At 39.4% G+C, this 17,183-nt stretch overlaps 1 protein-coding gene across 1 annotated transcript; it reads left to right on the forward strand.

The window, feature by feature from the left end:
* Positions 1 to 854: 854 nt before the first annotated feature.
* LOC132056870 (uncharacterized) lies at positions 855 to 13,972 on the forward strand. The gene is made up of 9 exons (XM_059449259.1): positions 855 to 1,436; positions 8,067 to 8,252; positions 9,983 to 10,075; positions 10,841 to 11,023; positions 11,107 to 11,209; positions 11,299 to 11,484; positions 11,924 to 12,915; positions 13,058 to 13,431; positions 13,509 to 13,972. The coding sequence occupies exons 1-9, from the start codon at positions 1,227 to 1,229 to the stop codon at positions 13,564 to 13,566; spliced, it is 2,385 nt and encodes a 794-aa protein (XP_059305242.1). The 5' UTR covers positions 855 to 1,226; the 3' UTR covers positions 13,567 to 13,972.
* Positions 13,973 to 17,183: the final 3,211 nt, after the last annotated feature.

Here is a 17,183-nt window from a genome sequence, read left to right on the forward strand (position 1 = left end):
GACCATGAAAATTCATCATTTATAAGGGAAATAGAAATAAAACAAAAACAAGAAGAGAATACACTTCCCTTCATTATCTTTTTTAAACTAGTACTCCCTCCGTCCCAAAAAGATTATTTTCGACTTCGCATAAAGTCAAATAAATAAAAATAGCACTTTGAAATTTCGTTGGCCCAAAACAGTTTTTAGATATTTGCGCTATAAATCATTCTATAAAGTTAAATTGTTTCTAAATATAGAAAGGTAACAATCTTTTTGGAACAGACTAAAAAGAAAGAAGGATAATCTTTTTGGAACAGAGAAAGTGTTATTTAAAAGCCATAAAGAGAGAGAGAGAGTAGGTGAGAGAGGATTGGTTTGCAATTAGGGTTTGAAAGAGTAGTAACCAGTATAAAATTTATGATATACTGTAATAAATTATTTTACCATTGAAAAAAGAAAATATACATATTTACTCATATATTAGTAATTTAGTACACCATTATCTCAAATACATACCCCCTCCAAAAAAAAAAAAAAAAAAAAGAAAGAAAAACGAATTCAGCATAAAATGTTATTACCACTCCATCCCCCGTCTCAAATTATCTCTTGTCTTTTTTATTTTTACACGCTCCTTAAGAACTATTAATTAAAAGGAATCTTAAAAATCTTTACTATCTTACTCTTATTTATGTCCAAGTTACAATCTATCTATTTCAGGTTTACTTTATTTATGTTTCATTTTCATTAATTCTACTAAGCGTATAATGAGAAAAAATAATTAATTTTATTTGAACTTCAGACGACAAATAATTTGATACAACTACTTTTACAGACAGATAATTTGAAACGGAGCTACTACAAATTAGCCAATTCTATTTTTTGTTTTAAAAAAAACAAAACTAAATTCTATTCAAAAACATGTTTTTGCTTGAAAGGTAATAAATAATAATCCAGAATCTGGGACCAAAATAAGCCAAAATCTACCCTAAATCTCCAGACTATGAAAAATTAAAGTCATCTAATAGCTCTTCATGTATTTTTCTTGAAAGTTTCAACTTTCGTAACATTGGTTTGTGTTTTTTCCATTTCCCTTTCCTCCCAACACTCCCCAAATTCCCCTTTTTAGGAAAAGATAATCTTTCCAATTCTTGTTTTGATTGAATCCATTTTTTTTTATTATCAAAATCAAGATTTGGGTTGTATAACAAAACAGAAAAAAGTTGTTTTTTTGTTTGTTGGTTTTGATGGGTGAGTTTATAGAAGCAAATGAAAGCGGTTCAGTAGGTGAAGAGGAGATAAGTTTTTCAGATATTGGGGCTGAGGTGTGGTTTAAGGCTGAGAAAGTGACACAAAACATTCTTAGGAAAGTTCAGCCGATTGATGTATCTGAAAACAGGAGAAGAGCTGTTATTGATTATGTTCAAAGGTTGATCGGTGGTTCTCTTGCTTGTCAGGTATAAAGGGTCATTGTCTTTTAGTTTATTTGAACCTATGTTGTGTTAAATGTTTTGGATTTTTGTGTTTAAGGGGTTGTTTTGGTTGCTAGTTAGGAAGTGAATTATTCATGTATTAATATCAGCATAACTAATATTCCCTCCGTTTCAGTTTGTTTGTCTGGTTTAGATTTGATGCGAAGTTTAAGAAAGTAAAGAAACTTTTGGATATTGTGGTCTTAAACACGCCATGTGGAAAGTTGGAATTAAGAGTTGCCAAGAAAGAAAACATGCATTCTTTTTTAAACAGACTAAAAAGGAAAGTGAGAAAAATAAATTGAAATGGAGGGAGTCAATGTTTTGCTTCCTTGTGTTTATGGGTTGTTTGGTTGCTGTTTAGGAAGTAAATTATTCATGTATTAAAATCAACATAATTAATACCACGTTGAGCTTGGGGGGAGGTGATTAGACAGGATATGGTGTTTCTTGAGCTTACCGAGGACATGGCCTTAGATAGGAAGGTTTGGAGGTTGCTGACTAGGGTAGAAGATTAGTTGGTAGTTGAGCGTTCTCTCGCTTTCGGGCAGGAATAGGCTTGGTGGTCGTGCCTGTACCTACTTACTTACTGGTAGTATTAGCACTATTCTAGTAGTTTCTTGTTCTTCGATTTCTTTTACCACCTGCCTTTCTTGTGCTTCGGCTATCGCGTTACTTCGTTGTTGGTACTGTTCTTTCTTCTAATGCTATGTACTGCTTTCCATTTCGCATTATTTCGTTGTTGTTACTGCTTTCATTTTTGGATTCCCTTTCAAGCTCGCTAGAAATGCTTTACTTTACTTAAGCCGAGGGTCTATCGGAAACAACCTCTCTATCTCTACGAGGTAGGGGTAAGGTCTGCGTACACTCTACGCTCCCCCGACATCCACCTGTGGGATTACACTGGGTATGTTGTTGTTATTAAACCTCAATGTTTGGTTATATTTGTTGGTGCCACTTCAAGCTTAAGCAGCTTTGTTCAGTATGATTGTCTCAGAAGCGTAAGTTTAGTGTCATTTCTTCAATTTGCTTGGCTTGTTTAAATTCGCACTGAAGGACAGTGGGTGCACAACTTAATATCCCGTTCTTGTTCAACACTTGTTAAATGAAGCACTCAAGCTTGCATTTTGCAACTCATATTAAGAGAAAAGAGGGGAATGGATGTTGCAAATGCAGATTCTTTATCCATTTTGGATGTGTTGAAATACCCATGTGAGAACCTGATACTTATGAATATTGATTGAGAAGACCTTTTAGCATTGAGCATGTGAGAATGTCCTTTCGGATCTTTTCTATAAATTGATAAATTGTTCGGTATGTTTTGTCTCAGAAGCAGAAGCTTACTGTTATTGGTCCAATTTGCTTGGCTTTTTTAAGTTCTCACTGAAAGACAATGGGTACAGGTGCAAGCGCTGCTTATATGCTAGATCTGCCTAGCCTCGTCTTTGAACTACTCATGTTTATAATGTTTGTCTTACTGCATTATGACCTCATGATTATTGATTGGAGAGCAATTTATGCAATTGAATTTTCACGATTCTTAAGTAATACGAGTAGGTCTATGTGGATGTTGTGTTCATTTGGGGAAGGTATGTCTTGGCAAGTAACAAGATGATAAACTTGGGGGCTAGTGCTTAAAGCCGGGGTAGGGTGGAGAAACTGTGCGTGCGTTAAGCTTGGCTTTGTAAGTTAGAGTCATTAATGGTGCTTTGGCTTATACGATTTGGAGTTATTGTAGGTTTTGGAGTAGTAGGTTTTCTAACGTGAAATTTATTTTAGCTGGAAGAAAATCTTACTCGAATGTTCTTTTTTTTTTTTTTTTTTTTTTTTTTTTTTGAGAAAAATCTTACTCGAATGTTCTTAACATTAGGAAGTCTTATATATCTAGCTAGAGTGCAACATTCATATTATGTTGGGAGTGTTGGAATTAATTGTTTGGTTGATCTTTACCAATCAAAGGAAAAAAATTGTTTGGTTGAATTCTAGTTTATGTAAGTGATACTTTTGATTGGTGCAACTTATCCATTAAGTGCCATATTTGTTGACTGGGCATATTTGTGATCAGGTTTATGGCTTGTTTTTGTTATACGTAGAAGCTTACCTGTTCATTCTCGTTGTCGTTTTTATATTTTATCGAGCAGAATAGTGGTGGTGTGAGGTCAGAGTATTAACGAGTATGCCAGTATTACGTAATATGTAGATAGCTTCCATTTACGCAACGGGAACGGGGTTGCAATTTGTCATAGAACACACCATCGAGAAATTCCAACTGAAGCGTGGTTTGGACCAAAGCCCTAGGGGCATTATTTAGATATCAGACTTTTGGTCCGTGGAGGGGAACGTGCGCCTAGCCCTCACATCATGCACGACACTAGTATCATTGAACCAAGACACTAGTATCATTGAACCAAAGCCCTAGGGGCATTGTTTAGATCAGAATTTTTTCTTAATTTAGATGGAATAGTGGTCGGAACAGTGCCGGAACAGTGGCTGAGAGTAGGTTCTTGGAACATTGGGACGTTAACGGGGAAATCCATAGAGCTAGTTAAGATTCTTAAGAAGAGGAAGATTAATATAGCTTGTGTTCAAGAGACCAAATGGGTAGGCCACAAAAGCTAAGGAGGTAGACGGGTATAAGCTTTGGTTCTCGGTAGGTCGAACTATAGGAATGGGGTAGGCATTTTAGTAGATAGTGATTTGAGGGATCGGGTGGTAGAGGGTTAGGAGGTCGGCTAATAGGATGATGTCGATTAAGGTGGTCGTTGAAGGGCTTACTTTGAACATCATTAGTGCGTGTGCGCCCTTGTATGCCGCAGGGCTTAGGCGAGGAGAAAGAGGCGATTTTGGGAGGATTTGGACGAGGTAGTGGGAGGCATACCACCTGCGAGAAGCTTCATTCGTGGAGGTGATTTCAATGGGCACGTCGGGTCTACATTTCGGGGGTTATGATGATGTGCGTGGAGGTTTTGGCTTCGGGGTCGGGGAATGGAGGAGGAGTCGCACTTTTGGATTTCGCAAGAGCTTTTGGGTTGGTGATAGCCAATTCGAGTTTCCGAAGGAGGAGCACTTGGTAACCTTCGTAGTTCGGTGGCTAAGACTCGGATGAACTTCTACTCCTTATGGAAGGATGACAAAGGTACGTGCAAGGCGTAAGGTCGTCCGGCGACAACCTTACAACTGACATAAGCTGCTTGGTGATGGATTTAGGGATCAAGATGACGAGAAAGAAGAGAGGGTCGTGGGTGTTCGGCCTAGGATCGGATGGGGAGTTTGACCATGACTGGTGCCACGGAGATGGGAGAGAAATTGCGAGGCTGACGGGAGCGTGGGATAGTAGTGGGGATGCGACCGGTATGTGGGATAGAACGGCTAGTTGCGTGGGGTAGCTAGGGAAGTCTTTGGGGTCTCGACGGGTATCGGGGTGGGCATCGAGGGATTGGTGGTGGAATGGAGAAGTGCGAAAGGAAGGTGGAAGCAAAGAAGGTGGCGTGTGCGAAGTTTATAGAAAGCGAGGATGAGGTGGAGAAGTGGACGAACGAGAGAACTTTATAAGATGGCGAGGAAGGAGGCGAAGTTGGCGGTTTCGATGGCAAAAACGGCGACTTTTGAACGCCTTTATGTGGAACTAGAGGAAAAAGGCGGGGATAAGAAATTGTTCGGGCTAGCCAAGGCAAGGGAGAGGAGGGCACGTGATTTGGATCAAGTGAAGTGCGTCGAAGGACTAGCGTGGCAAAGTATTGGTAGAAGAGGCTCACATTAGACGGAGATGGCGGTCGTATTTCCACAAACTCTTGAATGAAGAAGGGGACGGGGGACATTGTGTTGGGAGATTTAGAACTTACGGGGAGGCGTCGCGATTTTTGGGTATTGCGGGAGTATTAAGGTTGAGGAGGTTAAGGGTCTTGTTCGTAGGATGCGCGAGGAAGAGCGACGGGACTCCGACGAGATTCTGGAGAATTTTTGGAAGTTTGCGGGCTGTGCGGAAGTTTGGGTGGGCGACTGGTTGTTTAATGTCATCTTTAAGACGGCAATGATGCCGAAGAATGGAGGTCGAGTGTAATGATCCTACTATACAAGAACAAGGGCGATATCCGGAGTTGCAACAACTATAGAGGTATCAGTGCTAAGCCATACTATGAAAGTGTGGGAAAAGGGTGGTGGAGATGAGGGTGAGGAGAGGTGTAGCTATTTCGGAGAGAACCCGGTTTGGATTCGTGGGACTCTGTTACAAAGGCCATCCATCTTGTAAGGAGGCGGTGGAGCAAGTATGGGGAGAGGAAGAGACTTACGTATGGTATTCATCGACTAGAAAAAGACTTACGACAAGTTCCGAAGATCTGAGATGCTTGGAGGCTAAAGGTGTGCACCGTGGCGTACGTTAGGGTGATCGAGGACATGTGTAGGGAGCCGACCGAGGTAAGAGACGAGAGGAGGAGACTCGAGCACTTCCCCGTTGTGATGGGGTTGCGTCGGATCGGCTCTTGTCCATTTTATTTGCCTTGGCGATGGATGAATTGACGCGGCATATTCAAGGCGAGTGCCATGGTGTGTGCTTTTCGCGGATGACATGGTCTTGATCGACGAGACTCGTACGAGTCAACGCTAAGGCTGGAGGGTTGAGCGTCCAAAACTTTGAGTCTAAGGATTCAGAGCCGAGTAGGACCAAGACGAGTACTGGGTGCGAGTTCGGTGAAGCGCCTCGAAGGGCGTGGAAGTGAGGGCTTGGTACTGGTGCGTTCGAGAAGACAAGTAGTTTCAAGTATCTTGGGTACGTATTATACAAGACGGTGGGGAGATTGACGATGATGTCACACGTCGTATTAAGGGCGGGGGTGGATGAAATGGAGGCTCGGCTTATGAGTCATTGTGATAAGAAAGTGCCACCATGACTTATGGGTAAGTTCTACAAAGTGGTGGTTAGACCAGGCCATGTTGTATGGGGCGGAGTGTTGGCAAGATTAAGATCTCTCACGTTCAAAAGATGAAAGTTGCCGAGATGAGAATGTTGAGATGGATGTGTGTGGGCACGCCGGGAGTGATAGGATTAGGAATGAGGCTATCCCAGGGACAAGGTGGGAGTGGCCTCGGTGGAAGACAAGATGCGGGAAACGAGAGGCGAGATGGTTTGGACATGTGAAGAGAGAGACACAAATGCCCCGGTGCGGAGGTGTGAGAGGTTGGCCATGGATGGTTTCGAAGAGGTGAGGGGTAGGCGAAGAAGTATTGGGAGAGAGGTGATTAGAACGGGATATAGCGCATTTACGACTTCACAGGGACATGACCTTAGATAGGAGGGTATGGAGGGACTCGGTTAAGGGTAGAAGGCTAGTAGATAGTAACGTTTATCCTTTCATATTAGTAGTCACATTTGTGCTTTGGTTTACTACTATTTGTTGTTATCACATTACTTTGATTATCTTATTTTATCGTGATAGCTACTTGCTCCCTTTTCAAATCGCTTCGTCATGGCTTAGTCGCTTTGGTTATTTGCATTTCCATATCGCTTTGAATCTCTTGGCCTTATCTCCCCGACCTCTTGTTATGCTTTTATGCTCTTATGCTTTCTATTGAGCCGAGGGTCTTTCGGAAACAACCGTCCTACCTTGGTAGGAGTCGGTCTCGTACACACTACTGCCCTCCCGGACCTCGCGTTGGGATTTCACTGGGTTGTTGTTGTTGTTGTTGTTGTAGATGGAATAGTTAAGGTACAAAATTGTAAAGTTATTAAGAAAAGATGATTGGCATCACATTGTTCTTAAGTTTTCATTTGTATTTAAAATCAAAAGATGCTTGTAAATGGTAAAACATGAGGATAATTATTAAATGGCTAATTTAGCATTCCAAAATCGCTACAGAATCATTTGATGATGTCACAGTTTTAATTTGCTAGTGCATGTACGAATCGTGTTTACGCTGGTGCATGCATGGTGCTAGATCCACGGTTCAGGTATCCATATTAGTTATATCCGTAGCAAAACTTCCTTTCAAAAGCACTACTACAATTAAGAAAGTATAGTTAGACTAGAAAGCCTCCAGACTAACCCTAGATGACAAGATACACCACTTGTCAACAAAAAGCAGATAGCTAGCCAGTATGAACAGTAATATTCTAACCGTACTGCTTCCGTTTCGAATATGTTATTAATGTAGGCCTATTTATCTAAATCTTTTATGGCTGATGGTAGCATGGTTAATGAGGTAGTGGTGACATGGTGACATGGTGACATTTCTACTTTGAGTTGGTCTTTTTGAAGTATATTGCCGGTTCAGGTAGAAGAGGAACAACTTCTGTGGAGGGAAAAGGACAGCTAGGGGTAGAGAAATTGGTGAAAGAAAGAGTAGTCTCTTTTGACACATCTTATGATAAATTATTTCCTTTACTCAGTTGAGGATAGGGGAGTTGAAGACAAATTTTGTTTTTCGTTTGGTGTTGTTTTATTCAAATGCAAAGATTGCTGATAGGTATTTCTTTAGGTACTTCTCCGGCCACTAGCTTTCTGAATGAGGAAGTTTGCAATTCTAATATTTTTCATAGTTCTATTTTTGCAGACACATGTTAGTTTTGTGCATTGAGTCCAAGTCTTTAATGGATGTCTTATTGGAATCTAATTACAGGTTTTCCCTTACGGTTCTGTCCCATTAAAGACCTATCTTCCTGATGGAGATATTGATTTGACCGCATTTGGTGGCACAAATTTTGAGGATGCTTTGGCTAATGATATGGTATCTATACTTAAAGCAGAAGAACAAAATAAGGCTGCAGAATTCGTGGTAAAAGATGTGCAGTTGATTCGTGCTGAGGTGCTAAATTTATTTTAGTTGTACCATTCAATATTTTATACTCGATCTCATTTTATGTGACTGTTTGATTGAGCACGAAGCTTCTTGTATGTCCGATATCCTTTTCTTTATGTTTGATGTTGGTTTACTTTCTAGGCTTTTAGGTAATCGTTTTACTTGTCAAAGATGTCTTATTTTGAGGTGCACCCCCCTTTTAAATTAAGATGAGGTTGGTACCTAGTACTTAAATGTTGAAATTTTAAAAGGCCTCTTCTGGGAAGTTAGTAAACCTTTTACTTGGGTGTGTGCAATCTCAAACCTTCTACTCTGGTTGCAAGAGGCCTTAACTTTTGATTGTGTTGCTCAAAAATGTTTTCATTTCTATTATGTCTTATTGGAGAAGCTGGAAGATCCAGGTTGGCTATGGTTATGAGTTGTGGGTGAAATAAGGTTTAAGTAAATTAAAGTGTGTTCTTTCTAACAACTTAAGCTTTTAGATGAGATGTTCACATTTTTTGGATATATATACAAGTGTTACCTTATCAAAAAAAAAAAAAAAAAGCTGAGATGTTCACATACTTTAACACGGTATTAGAGCCGACAGAGGTCTTTGCTTCGAGTCTCACCGCTACCCATTATCAAAAAGAATTTCCAGATGCTTGGGCCATGAAAAACGAATTAGACTGCACGTGAGCTGGGCACGTTGAAAACATAATTAAGTAAATTAAAGTGTGCTCTCTCCAACAATTGAAGCTTTTAGATGAGACGGTCACACACTTTAACAAGGTTAAATGAACTTTAGTTATTTGTGTTAAATGGTTGATTTAGTGAAGTATCCGAATCATCATCATCAGCAACTTTGATTTCCATGTTTATTTCCCATGATATAAATTATCATCATGCGAGCTGTATTTCTTGTGTTTGCATTAGGTTTATAATTTTGGCCTTTCCTTTTCTTTTCGATCCTTTGATAGCTCTTCCCTTTGCTTTTCCACATAACACACTGGAAACATTAAATCACTACATTTACTAGTTTAAGCTAACATCATATTTGGCATGGTTTTTATTTTATTTTATATTTTTCTAAAATCTCTCATATTTGGCAATGATTAGAGTTTCTTTTCGATGAAACCCTAATACATCTATTGCCTTAGTGATCTGGATTTTCTTGTTATGCTTTTGGGAGCCAGATTTGAGGGAAACCTATTCGTCTTTCAAGATTTTTTCCCCTCTTGTTGGGGGTGGGGTAAATCGAGATCTCTTTATTAAAGACCACACCAAGACTATGTCAACTTAGACATGAGTTCCTCTTAAGTTTTCAAAATACGACCAACTCTCGATACAAATGGAATATTTAAGCTAAAAGTACAAATGAAATAAAAGAACAATGTTGACTTTCTATACTGGTCTCTCCACTCTTAAATTCCTGGCTGATCCTTTTTCCCTACCTCGTCTGAACCATGCAAAGAGGAGCTGCCTTTTGTATCTCCTTTTTGGACTCCATTCTCTACCTTCCAACTAGCCACAGCAACCTCCACTTTTTCAGAGGGTTTCCAAGTTATATTAAAAAGGGTACATATTAAGGCCCAAAGCAATATTTGAAAATTGCAGTGTAGTATCGTGTCCTCCATGTTACACATGCATCTCACCAACTCTATTCTCCTGTTCTTTTGCAAATTCATATCTTTAGTTTATTATTGTTAGTACTAAGCTACTCCTTATCTTCCTGACGTCTTACTCTCATATGGCAGGTTAAGCTTGTAAAATGCATTGTGCAGAACATAGTTGTTGATATTTCCTTGAACCAAATAGGCGGTCTTTGTACTCTCTGCTTTCTTGAGCAGGTAGGTTTATTCTCTTCTGAAACTTAATCCTCTTCTAAACACTAGGAAGTGGTCGTTGAACTGTTGAACAATCCACACCATATGGTGTTGATTGTGTTGTATGACATTAGTCTGGGCATGTTGTCTTTTGGCCTGTCATGTTCTGCTAAACGTACAAGTACTACAAGATAGTTGTTGCAATCTTGAAGAATATGGGGACTGAATAGTTGCTGAAGAATATGGGGCTGAATAGTTGCTTTTTGCAGAGTTAATTGGTTGATTTGATATGTCATTAAAATTATATAAGTTCTTTCCATGTCACTGGTTGTGCACCTTGATGTAGTGAACTAACTGGTACTTGATACTTCTTCTTCCCTCCCACTTACCCAACTCAAGTAAAACATTTATGTCTTTGAATCTAAAACACTTCAATTTTGCAATGCTGAGAATTGTACAAAAAGATTGTCAAAGTTGAAATTGTACTTCTTTTCTTCCTACTTATTGTTTGCCTCATTCTTGAAAGTCTGCATCTCCCTCTCGAAAGAAAAGATAAAACTTGTTTAGTGAAATTGAGAAGATGTTGATGTTCCCATCACCCGAAGCTTGCTTGCTTTTTTGGTCATCCTTTGGGAAGGCATCAAGGGTGGCAGTTGGGGTGGGAAAGAGGAGGAGGAGAATGAGATTAGTCAGGATCAACTTTTGTCTCTGTAATTGCCTTGGATCATTTTGTTTGTGACGTTGGATGCAAACTTACATTTCCTTTATGTGGTTCTGCTTACTTTACAGGTTGATCGCCTCATCGGAAAAGATCATCTATTTAAGCGCAGCATTATCTTGATAAAAACTTGGTGCTATTATGAAAGCCGGATTCTCGGTGCTCATCACGGCTTGGTTTCTACTTATGCATTAGAAACTTTGGTTCTGTACATCTTTCATTTTTTTCATGCAACACTAGATGGTCCCTTAGCAGTGAGTTCTCCTGGCATAAATGATGACATTTCAGATTTCTATTTGATATTGGTGAGCCTAATGACTGATATGGTGAGTTTTAGGTTCTATATAAATTTTTGGACTACTTCAGCAAGTTTGATTGGGAAAACTATTGTATCAGTCTATCTGGGCCTGTTCGCATATCCTCTTTACCGGAATCTGTTGGTAAGCAACATATTCTGGCATTGCCGTTTGTACTGATCCAGTGATTTTTTTTTTTTCTGGTTCCAATGATTTTCTTTCCTCTCATGCAGTTGAGATGCCTGAAAATGATGGTGGTGATTTACTGCTCAGCAATGATTTCATTAGATATTGTCTGGATTTGTTTTCAGTGCCTTCTAAAGGCAGTGATTTGAATTCCCGGACATTGATGCGAAAGTATCTTAACATAATTGATCCTCTGAAGGAAAATAATAATCTTGGTCGCAGTGTCAATCAAGGTAAAATGTCTCCTAAACTTAATTTTTCTATCCTCTTTGATACTACAATTTAATGCTCATAACAATCAATGTGTTTTATGCTGGTATCATATACCATCCGATGTGTGGTATTTTCTAGTTGCGGGGGCAGGGTTAAAAGGATCCAAATTAGGTTTAATTCAATCAAACTGTTTGCACACATAGCGTGGTTTTTCATCATAGTCAAACCAGATTAGACCCAGTGGGTTCAGATTATTCTTTTTGCCAATTGAGGATGAAAAGACATAATCAGATAATTCCTAGCATTTCCAGATCATGACATTCCAACAACTATCTTCAGAAAAAAAGACAGGTTTTTGTTGTGGAAGCAAATTTGGACATCATACCAGTAGTCATCCAAGAGCTTGTTTTCCTTGTCCATCGAGTGATGTGTTCTCTATGATGTCTATCTGTTATGCAGGGAATTTCTTCCGGATACGAAGTGCCATCAATTATGGGGCTAAAAAGCTGGGAAGTATCCTTCTACAATGCGAAGATAATATTGCGGAGGAACTTTATAAGTTTTTTCCCAATACTATGGATCGGCATGATGGTGGAGAGAGGCCTGATGTTCAAGATCTGAGAAACGGCTTCTGTCCTGCATATCCTGCTCCAGATTTTGAACCATCACAAATAGAGCAGGGAAAATCTGAATTAAATTTTGCCAGTGATGGATCTTCTTGCGGAGAAGATGGACATCAGGAAGGCATTACAGAGGCACATCAATCTATGCTGCTGTTGGAGGCAGAGAGGCATGGAAATGGGAGCCTATTGGGTTACCGTCTTTCTGCTGATGCAGCAGATCTTGCCAGCTCCATTGGGAATGGCCTTTCAATATCTACTAATATGCCTGAACTTACTAATTCAAGTAAGCCTTATTTTGCACCTCATCATTATTTTGCCAACTCGCCAGCATGCAATGAGGAGATGAAAAATGAGATTTCCCATATGAAACAGTTTGGCAACTCTGAGAAGAGAGTTTCATCTGGGTCATCGCCGCCTACTTCTATTGCAAAAGCATATGGTTGCTCTGGAGGAAATCATTTGAACTTGGATTTGGCTTCAACAAATGTTGCTGGAATTCCTTCGAAAGCTTTGTCTGATCTAAGTGGGGACTATGACAATTACTTCAACTATTTTCAATATGGGCGCTGGTGTTATGAATATGCCTTGAATATGCCTGCTCTGCCTGTACCTCCAGCACTGCCATCTCCATTTCACATCAAGTACTCATGGGAAGCTGCTCAGCAGCCGTCATATATGAAAAGGAATGGGTTTTCTCATGGGAGCACAAATGGTGTTATCCCTAGTCAAGCATTCTATACCATAAATCCAATGTTAATGCATGGCATGCCTTATACCTTGGAAGAGATGCCAAAGCAACGGGGAACTGGGACATACTTCCCCAACTTGGTATACTCATGTTCCTATCTGTTGTATATTGGCACTTTGAATGTGCGCAGATCACGTATCAGGCCCATGCAGACAACTCTTTCTATTGTGAGCAAAAATATCTTCCTTGTTTGATAAGTTCTTTGTGGCTTAATTTTTGCAGAATCGTCTTCCACAAGGTTATAGGCCGTCAATGGTGAAGGGTAGACATCAGGCAGGATTGAGATCTCCTCGAACTACTGGTCGGGCGACTTTCACGGAGATGCACACACATGAGAGAAGCTTCCATGAGCAGCCGCAATCTGAATCTTCTGCTGATCAAGGTGATACCCATCCTTTATTTTCCCCTCATGGGAGAGGACACCGTACCATGACTGGTCAGGCTTTACCAACTGAGGAAGTGGTTGAGTTTGGTTCTGTTGGTTCTTTGGCAATGAGCATTTCCGAAAGTAGGCAACAAAAACCTGTCCCTTCGTCTACTCAACAGTCCAGCCCTGTGCAGAGGTCAAATTCTGTTTTTAGTAAGAATCTTGATAGGTATGAGCACCTTTGATTAGTAATAACGCCTATAGTATTCAATCACAAACCTCCTAAGCTTGCTTTTACACATTCAGGGTTACCCTCAAGTCATCATACCATCTAAAAAATGAAGATGATTTCCCTCCTTTGTGAGGGTTCTGGAGATGCTCCTGCTATTCTGCTAGAAAGGAAGTATGAGCCGGGCGTTTCTGCCCCGTGATCTTCTTCCTACCCCTCTCAAATACATGATGTACCATTAGTTTTTGCGATGTGTTATTTCATTCAAGGTGTTTGTACATTATTATACTGATTAATCCCCAAAGCTGCTAACCTCACATGATGTGTTTATGTGAGTTGCACTTGTAAATCATAGAATTTTTTTTTGAGGCTGTGCTCTTGATTATAAGTTGTAGGCTTGTGATAAGATGACTTGGGGCTAAGTGCATCATTTGTAACAACAGATAGGGAGTGAATTCTGATATAGGAGTGAGAACATCCCCTGGTTATTCTGGTTTTATAAGATTTGCTTCTGTATCAAAAATCATGAAGCTTGAAGACATTTTTGGGTGATAGAATATTTACTCTCTTTACCTCGATTTTACAACTAGAAGGGGAGCCTTGGAGCAACGGTAAAGTTGTCTCCCTGTGATCTATAGGTCATGTGCTCGAGCCGTGGAAGCAGTCACTAATGATTGCATTAGGGTAGACTGTCTACATCACACTCCAAGGAGTGTGATCCTTCCCCGAACCAGCTAACGTAGGATGTTTTGTGCACCGGGTTGGCTTACCCTACATTTGATTTTACAACTTTTGAGACTCGAGAATAGTAGATGAAGATTTTAATTATATTGCAAGGAAATTTTTCTTTCAAATAAGTTTAGTTTTTGAATTGGCTGTAATTGGTAAGCTACAAGGATATTTTCCAACAATATAATGCCTTTGAAAAAACACAAAATTGTGGAATATCTTTCATAACATTCAAAGTTACGTTTTGCAAATTTGATCTTAGTTTATTTGTTCGACTGGCCACTTCTTCGAAATCGAGTTTACTAGAAGGCAGGAACAAGCTATTTAGTCTAAAGACAATGAGAGTCCGTGGAAATAAACTTTTAAGCACCTTAAAAATGTCTATTGATCGAGTTGTCTTCAGAAGAGTACTGACAATGGAGTATGGTGATGTTTATTGTTAATGTTAAATAAAAAGGACTCTAATGGAAACAAAGCAAGATGTGGGACTTTTAAGATTTGGAAGGTTGTAATATGAAAATGTCGTTTGCCGATCCTACCATTATATTAAGCCTTGGTGTTGACAAGTGGTCCTTAGTGTGTAGTTGGTGAACAGTGATTTTTTATTTTTTAAAAAAAAAAAACAAATTTATCAGGAGACATGGCCCCTGATGTTTTATTAATAATAATCAACTTCAAAAGTAAAAGCAGAAAACAGAAAATAATTGTTGCTCCCCATCTTTGAGTATGCATACTCAGAGATAGTTTTACAATTTGTAATAAAAAAATAGAAAAAGAACTGCTCCATCTTCAAGTGGGCTGAATCTTCCTTGTTTTGATCCTCAGTGATGGAATTTTGCCTTGTCTAAATTTAGTATCTTCCTTCCTAGTACAGGCAGTGATTCAAAGTTAGTATATTCCGGTGATTCTCTACTTCCAAGTCTTTGCATTTGCTAGAAATCTGCAAAAACTTGTACCTCAAGACTATTCCGATGTTCTTTGAATCACTCCACTATCTCCACAATTTGCCAAGGGATCTTCCAAACATTTTACAAGATGTTTTGGAACCAATGAGTCGGTTTCCAATGTAACATTACGTATGTTATTAGCTAGACAATATTTCATAGCTTCTGGATAGCTATTGTTTCGCCATCATGTTTGAAAACAAACCAATCGCATTCGAGCATAAACAAGATTGCCTACTCTGTCATTTCGATGCAAAATCCATATGGCGGATTCTGGATTACCTTGAGAAGCTCCATCGTATTACACTTCAATCCATGCTTGTGGCATTTTCCATATAACTTTACAATAATGCGATTTGGCTTGTAGTTGCTCGGCGGTGTCTATAACGATGAGGCCGATCTGGGTGGAATTCTGCATAGCCAAGGATGCTTCACTCTGATCAGTTGATGTACTGCATGTTGAACCTGGTATACCATTCTAATATATGAAATATGTTTGCCATGTTTGGTTGAGTTTCTTCTTTTCCAAATCTCCCACATAATAATAGTTGGCATGGCTTGAAATATCCCTTGTAACTTTGAAGGTGCATGTGCTTTCCACCATAGTATAATGATCTGCGCAAATCAAGACCTTCTATATTAAAACACTCGTAAAAGCAAAAGCTGTTTCCAAAGCTTGAAAGCTATTGGAGAAGTTAGAAAAAGATGGGACATGGTTTCCTGCTATGGTCTTGAAAGCACCGGCTTTCGAGCCAATGTTGATGTGCATTCTCTTAAGGTTGTCATCGGTTACTTTATGCATCTCTCCAAACTCTCCATAAAAAGAAACTTATTTTAATAGGCAATCCCTTCAACCAGATATATCTATAAGCTTCAAGACTATCTTGCTTTAGTCTAGTTTCCTCCCATGCACTTTTGACTGTGAATTTTCCATTTGTTTCACCCATCCACCAAGCTTTATCATTATCAGCTTGAATCAGCTTTGGACTAATGGTATGTTGTATGTATTCCACAGTTTCTTCAGCAAGAAATTAATGTAATTTTGGCAAATTCCACTCCCTATCAGATATAAATTCCTTCACCTCTATCTCTCATCAATGACCGATCATTATCAACAAAGTACAAAGCACCTTGTTTTGTCCGGTTATCAAACCGAAGCTATAAGTACCTCCTTTCAATTGCCACCATATACGATGTTCTACATCTCTCTCTCACCGCCACCGTTTAACACACACATTTGATGCTCCTTTGGCTTTGTACTATAACGGATGCAACTTCGCAAATACTTGTTACCCATGAAGGCTCCCCATAAAGAAATGTTAGCTCTAAAATTCCACGAGTTTTGCAAAAAGGCTTTGGATATATCATGCGATCTAAAGCCAAGACCACTTTCACACTTTGGCAAACACATTTTCTCCCAAGCCACCCCGGTGCTTGCCTTTAACACTGCAGATTACTCCAAAAGAACTTGGCAAAGATCTTATGTAATTGGTCTATAACACCTTTCAGAGGATTCATTGCAGATAATAAATAGACTGGCATTGTCTGTAGAACATATGCAATTAATATGTACCTTCCACCAAATGACAGCAGCCTGTTTTGCTAAGACATCACTCTATTCATCACCTTCTTTATCAGAATTTCATAATAGATAATTTTCCTTCTACCATAAAATACTGGACAACCCAGATATGTAAAAGGAAAAGAGCCTTTCCTCATACCAGTTTTCCTTTTAATTCTGTTAACCACAGCTGCTGGAACTTTCTCATGCACATAGAAAGAGCTCTTGTCATTGTTAACCAGCTGACCAGATGTCTTCTCATAGTCCCTCAAGATCTTCATCATCTTCTTCAATGACACAGGATCAGCTGAGCAAAAAAGTATGGTATCATCAGCATATGATAAATGGTTGATCTGAGGGCTCCATTTTGGCATGCCATATCCTTTAAAAGCAGTATCTTCATGTAGACTATTCAGGTTTCTGGCCAAGACTTCAGCTGCTATGATGAACAAAGTTGGTGACAAGGGGTCACCCTGCTTCAAGCCTCTAGTAGAATGAAAAAATCCATGAGATTGGCC

Source organism: Lycium ferocissimum, chromosome 5 (genome assembly GCF_029784015.1).
Source record: "Lycium ferocissimum isolate CSIRO_LF1 chromosome 5, AGI_CSIRO_Lferr_CH_V1, whole genome shotgun sequence".
Classification (NCBI taxonomy): domain Eukaryota; kingdom Viridiplantae; phylum Streptophyta; class Magnoliopsida; order Solanales; family Solanaceae; genus Lycium; species Lycium ferocissimum.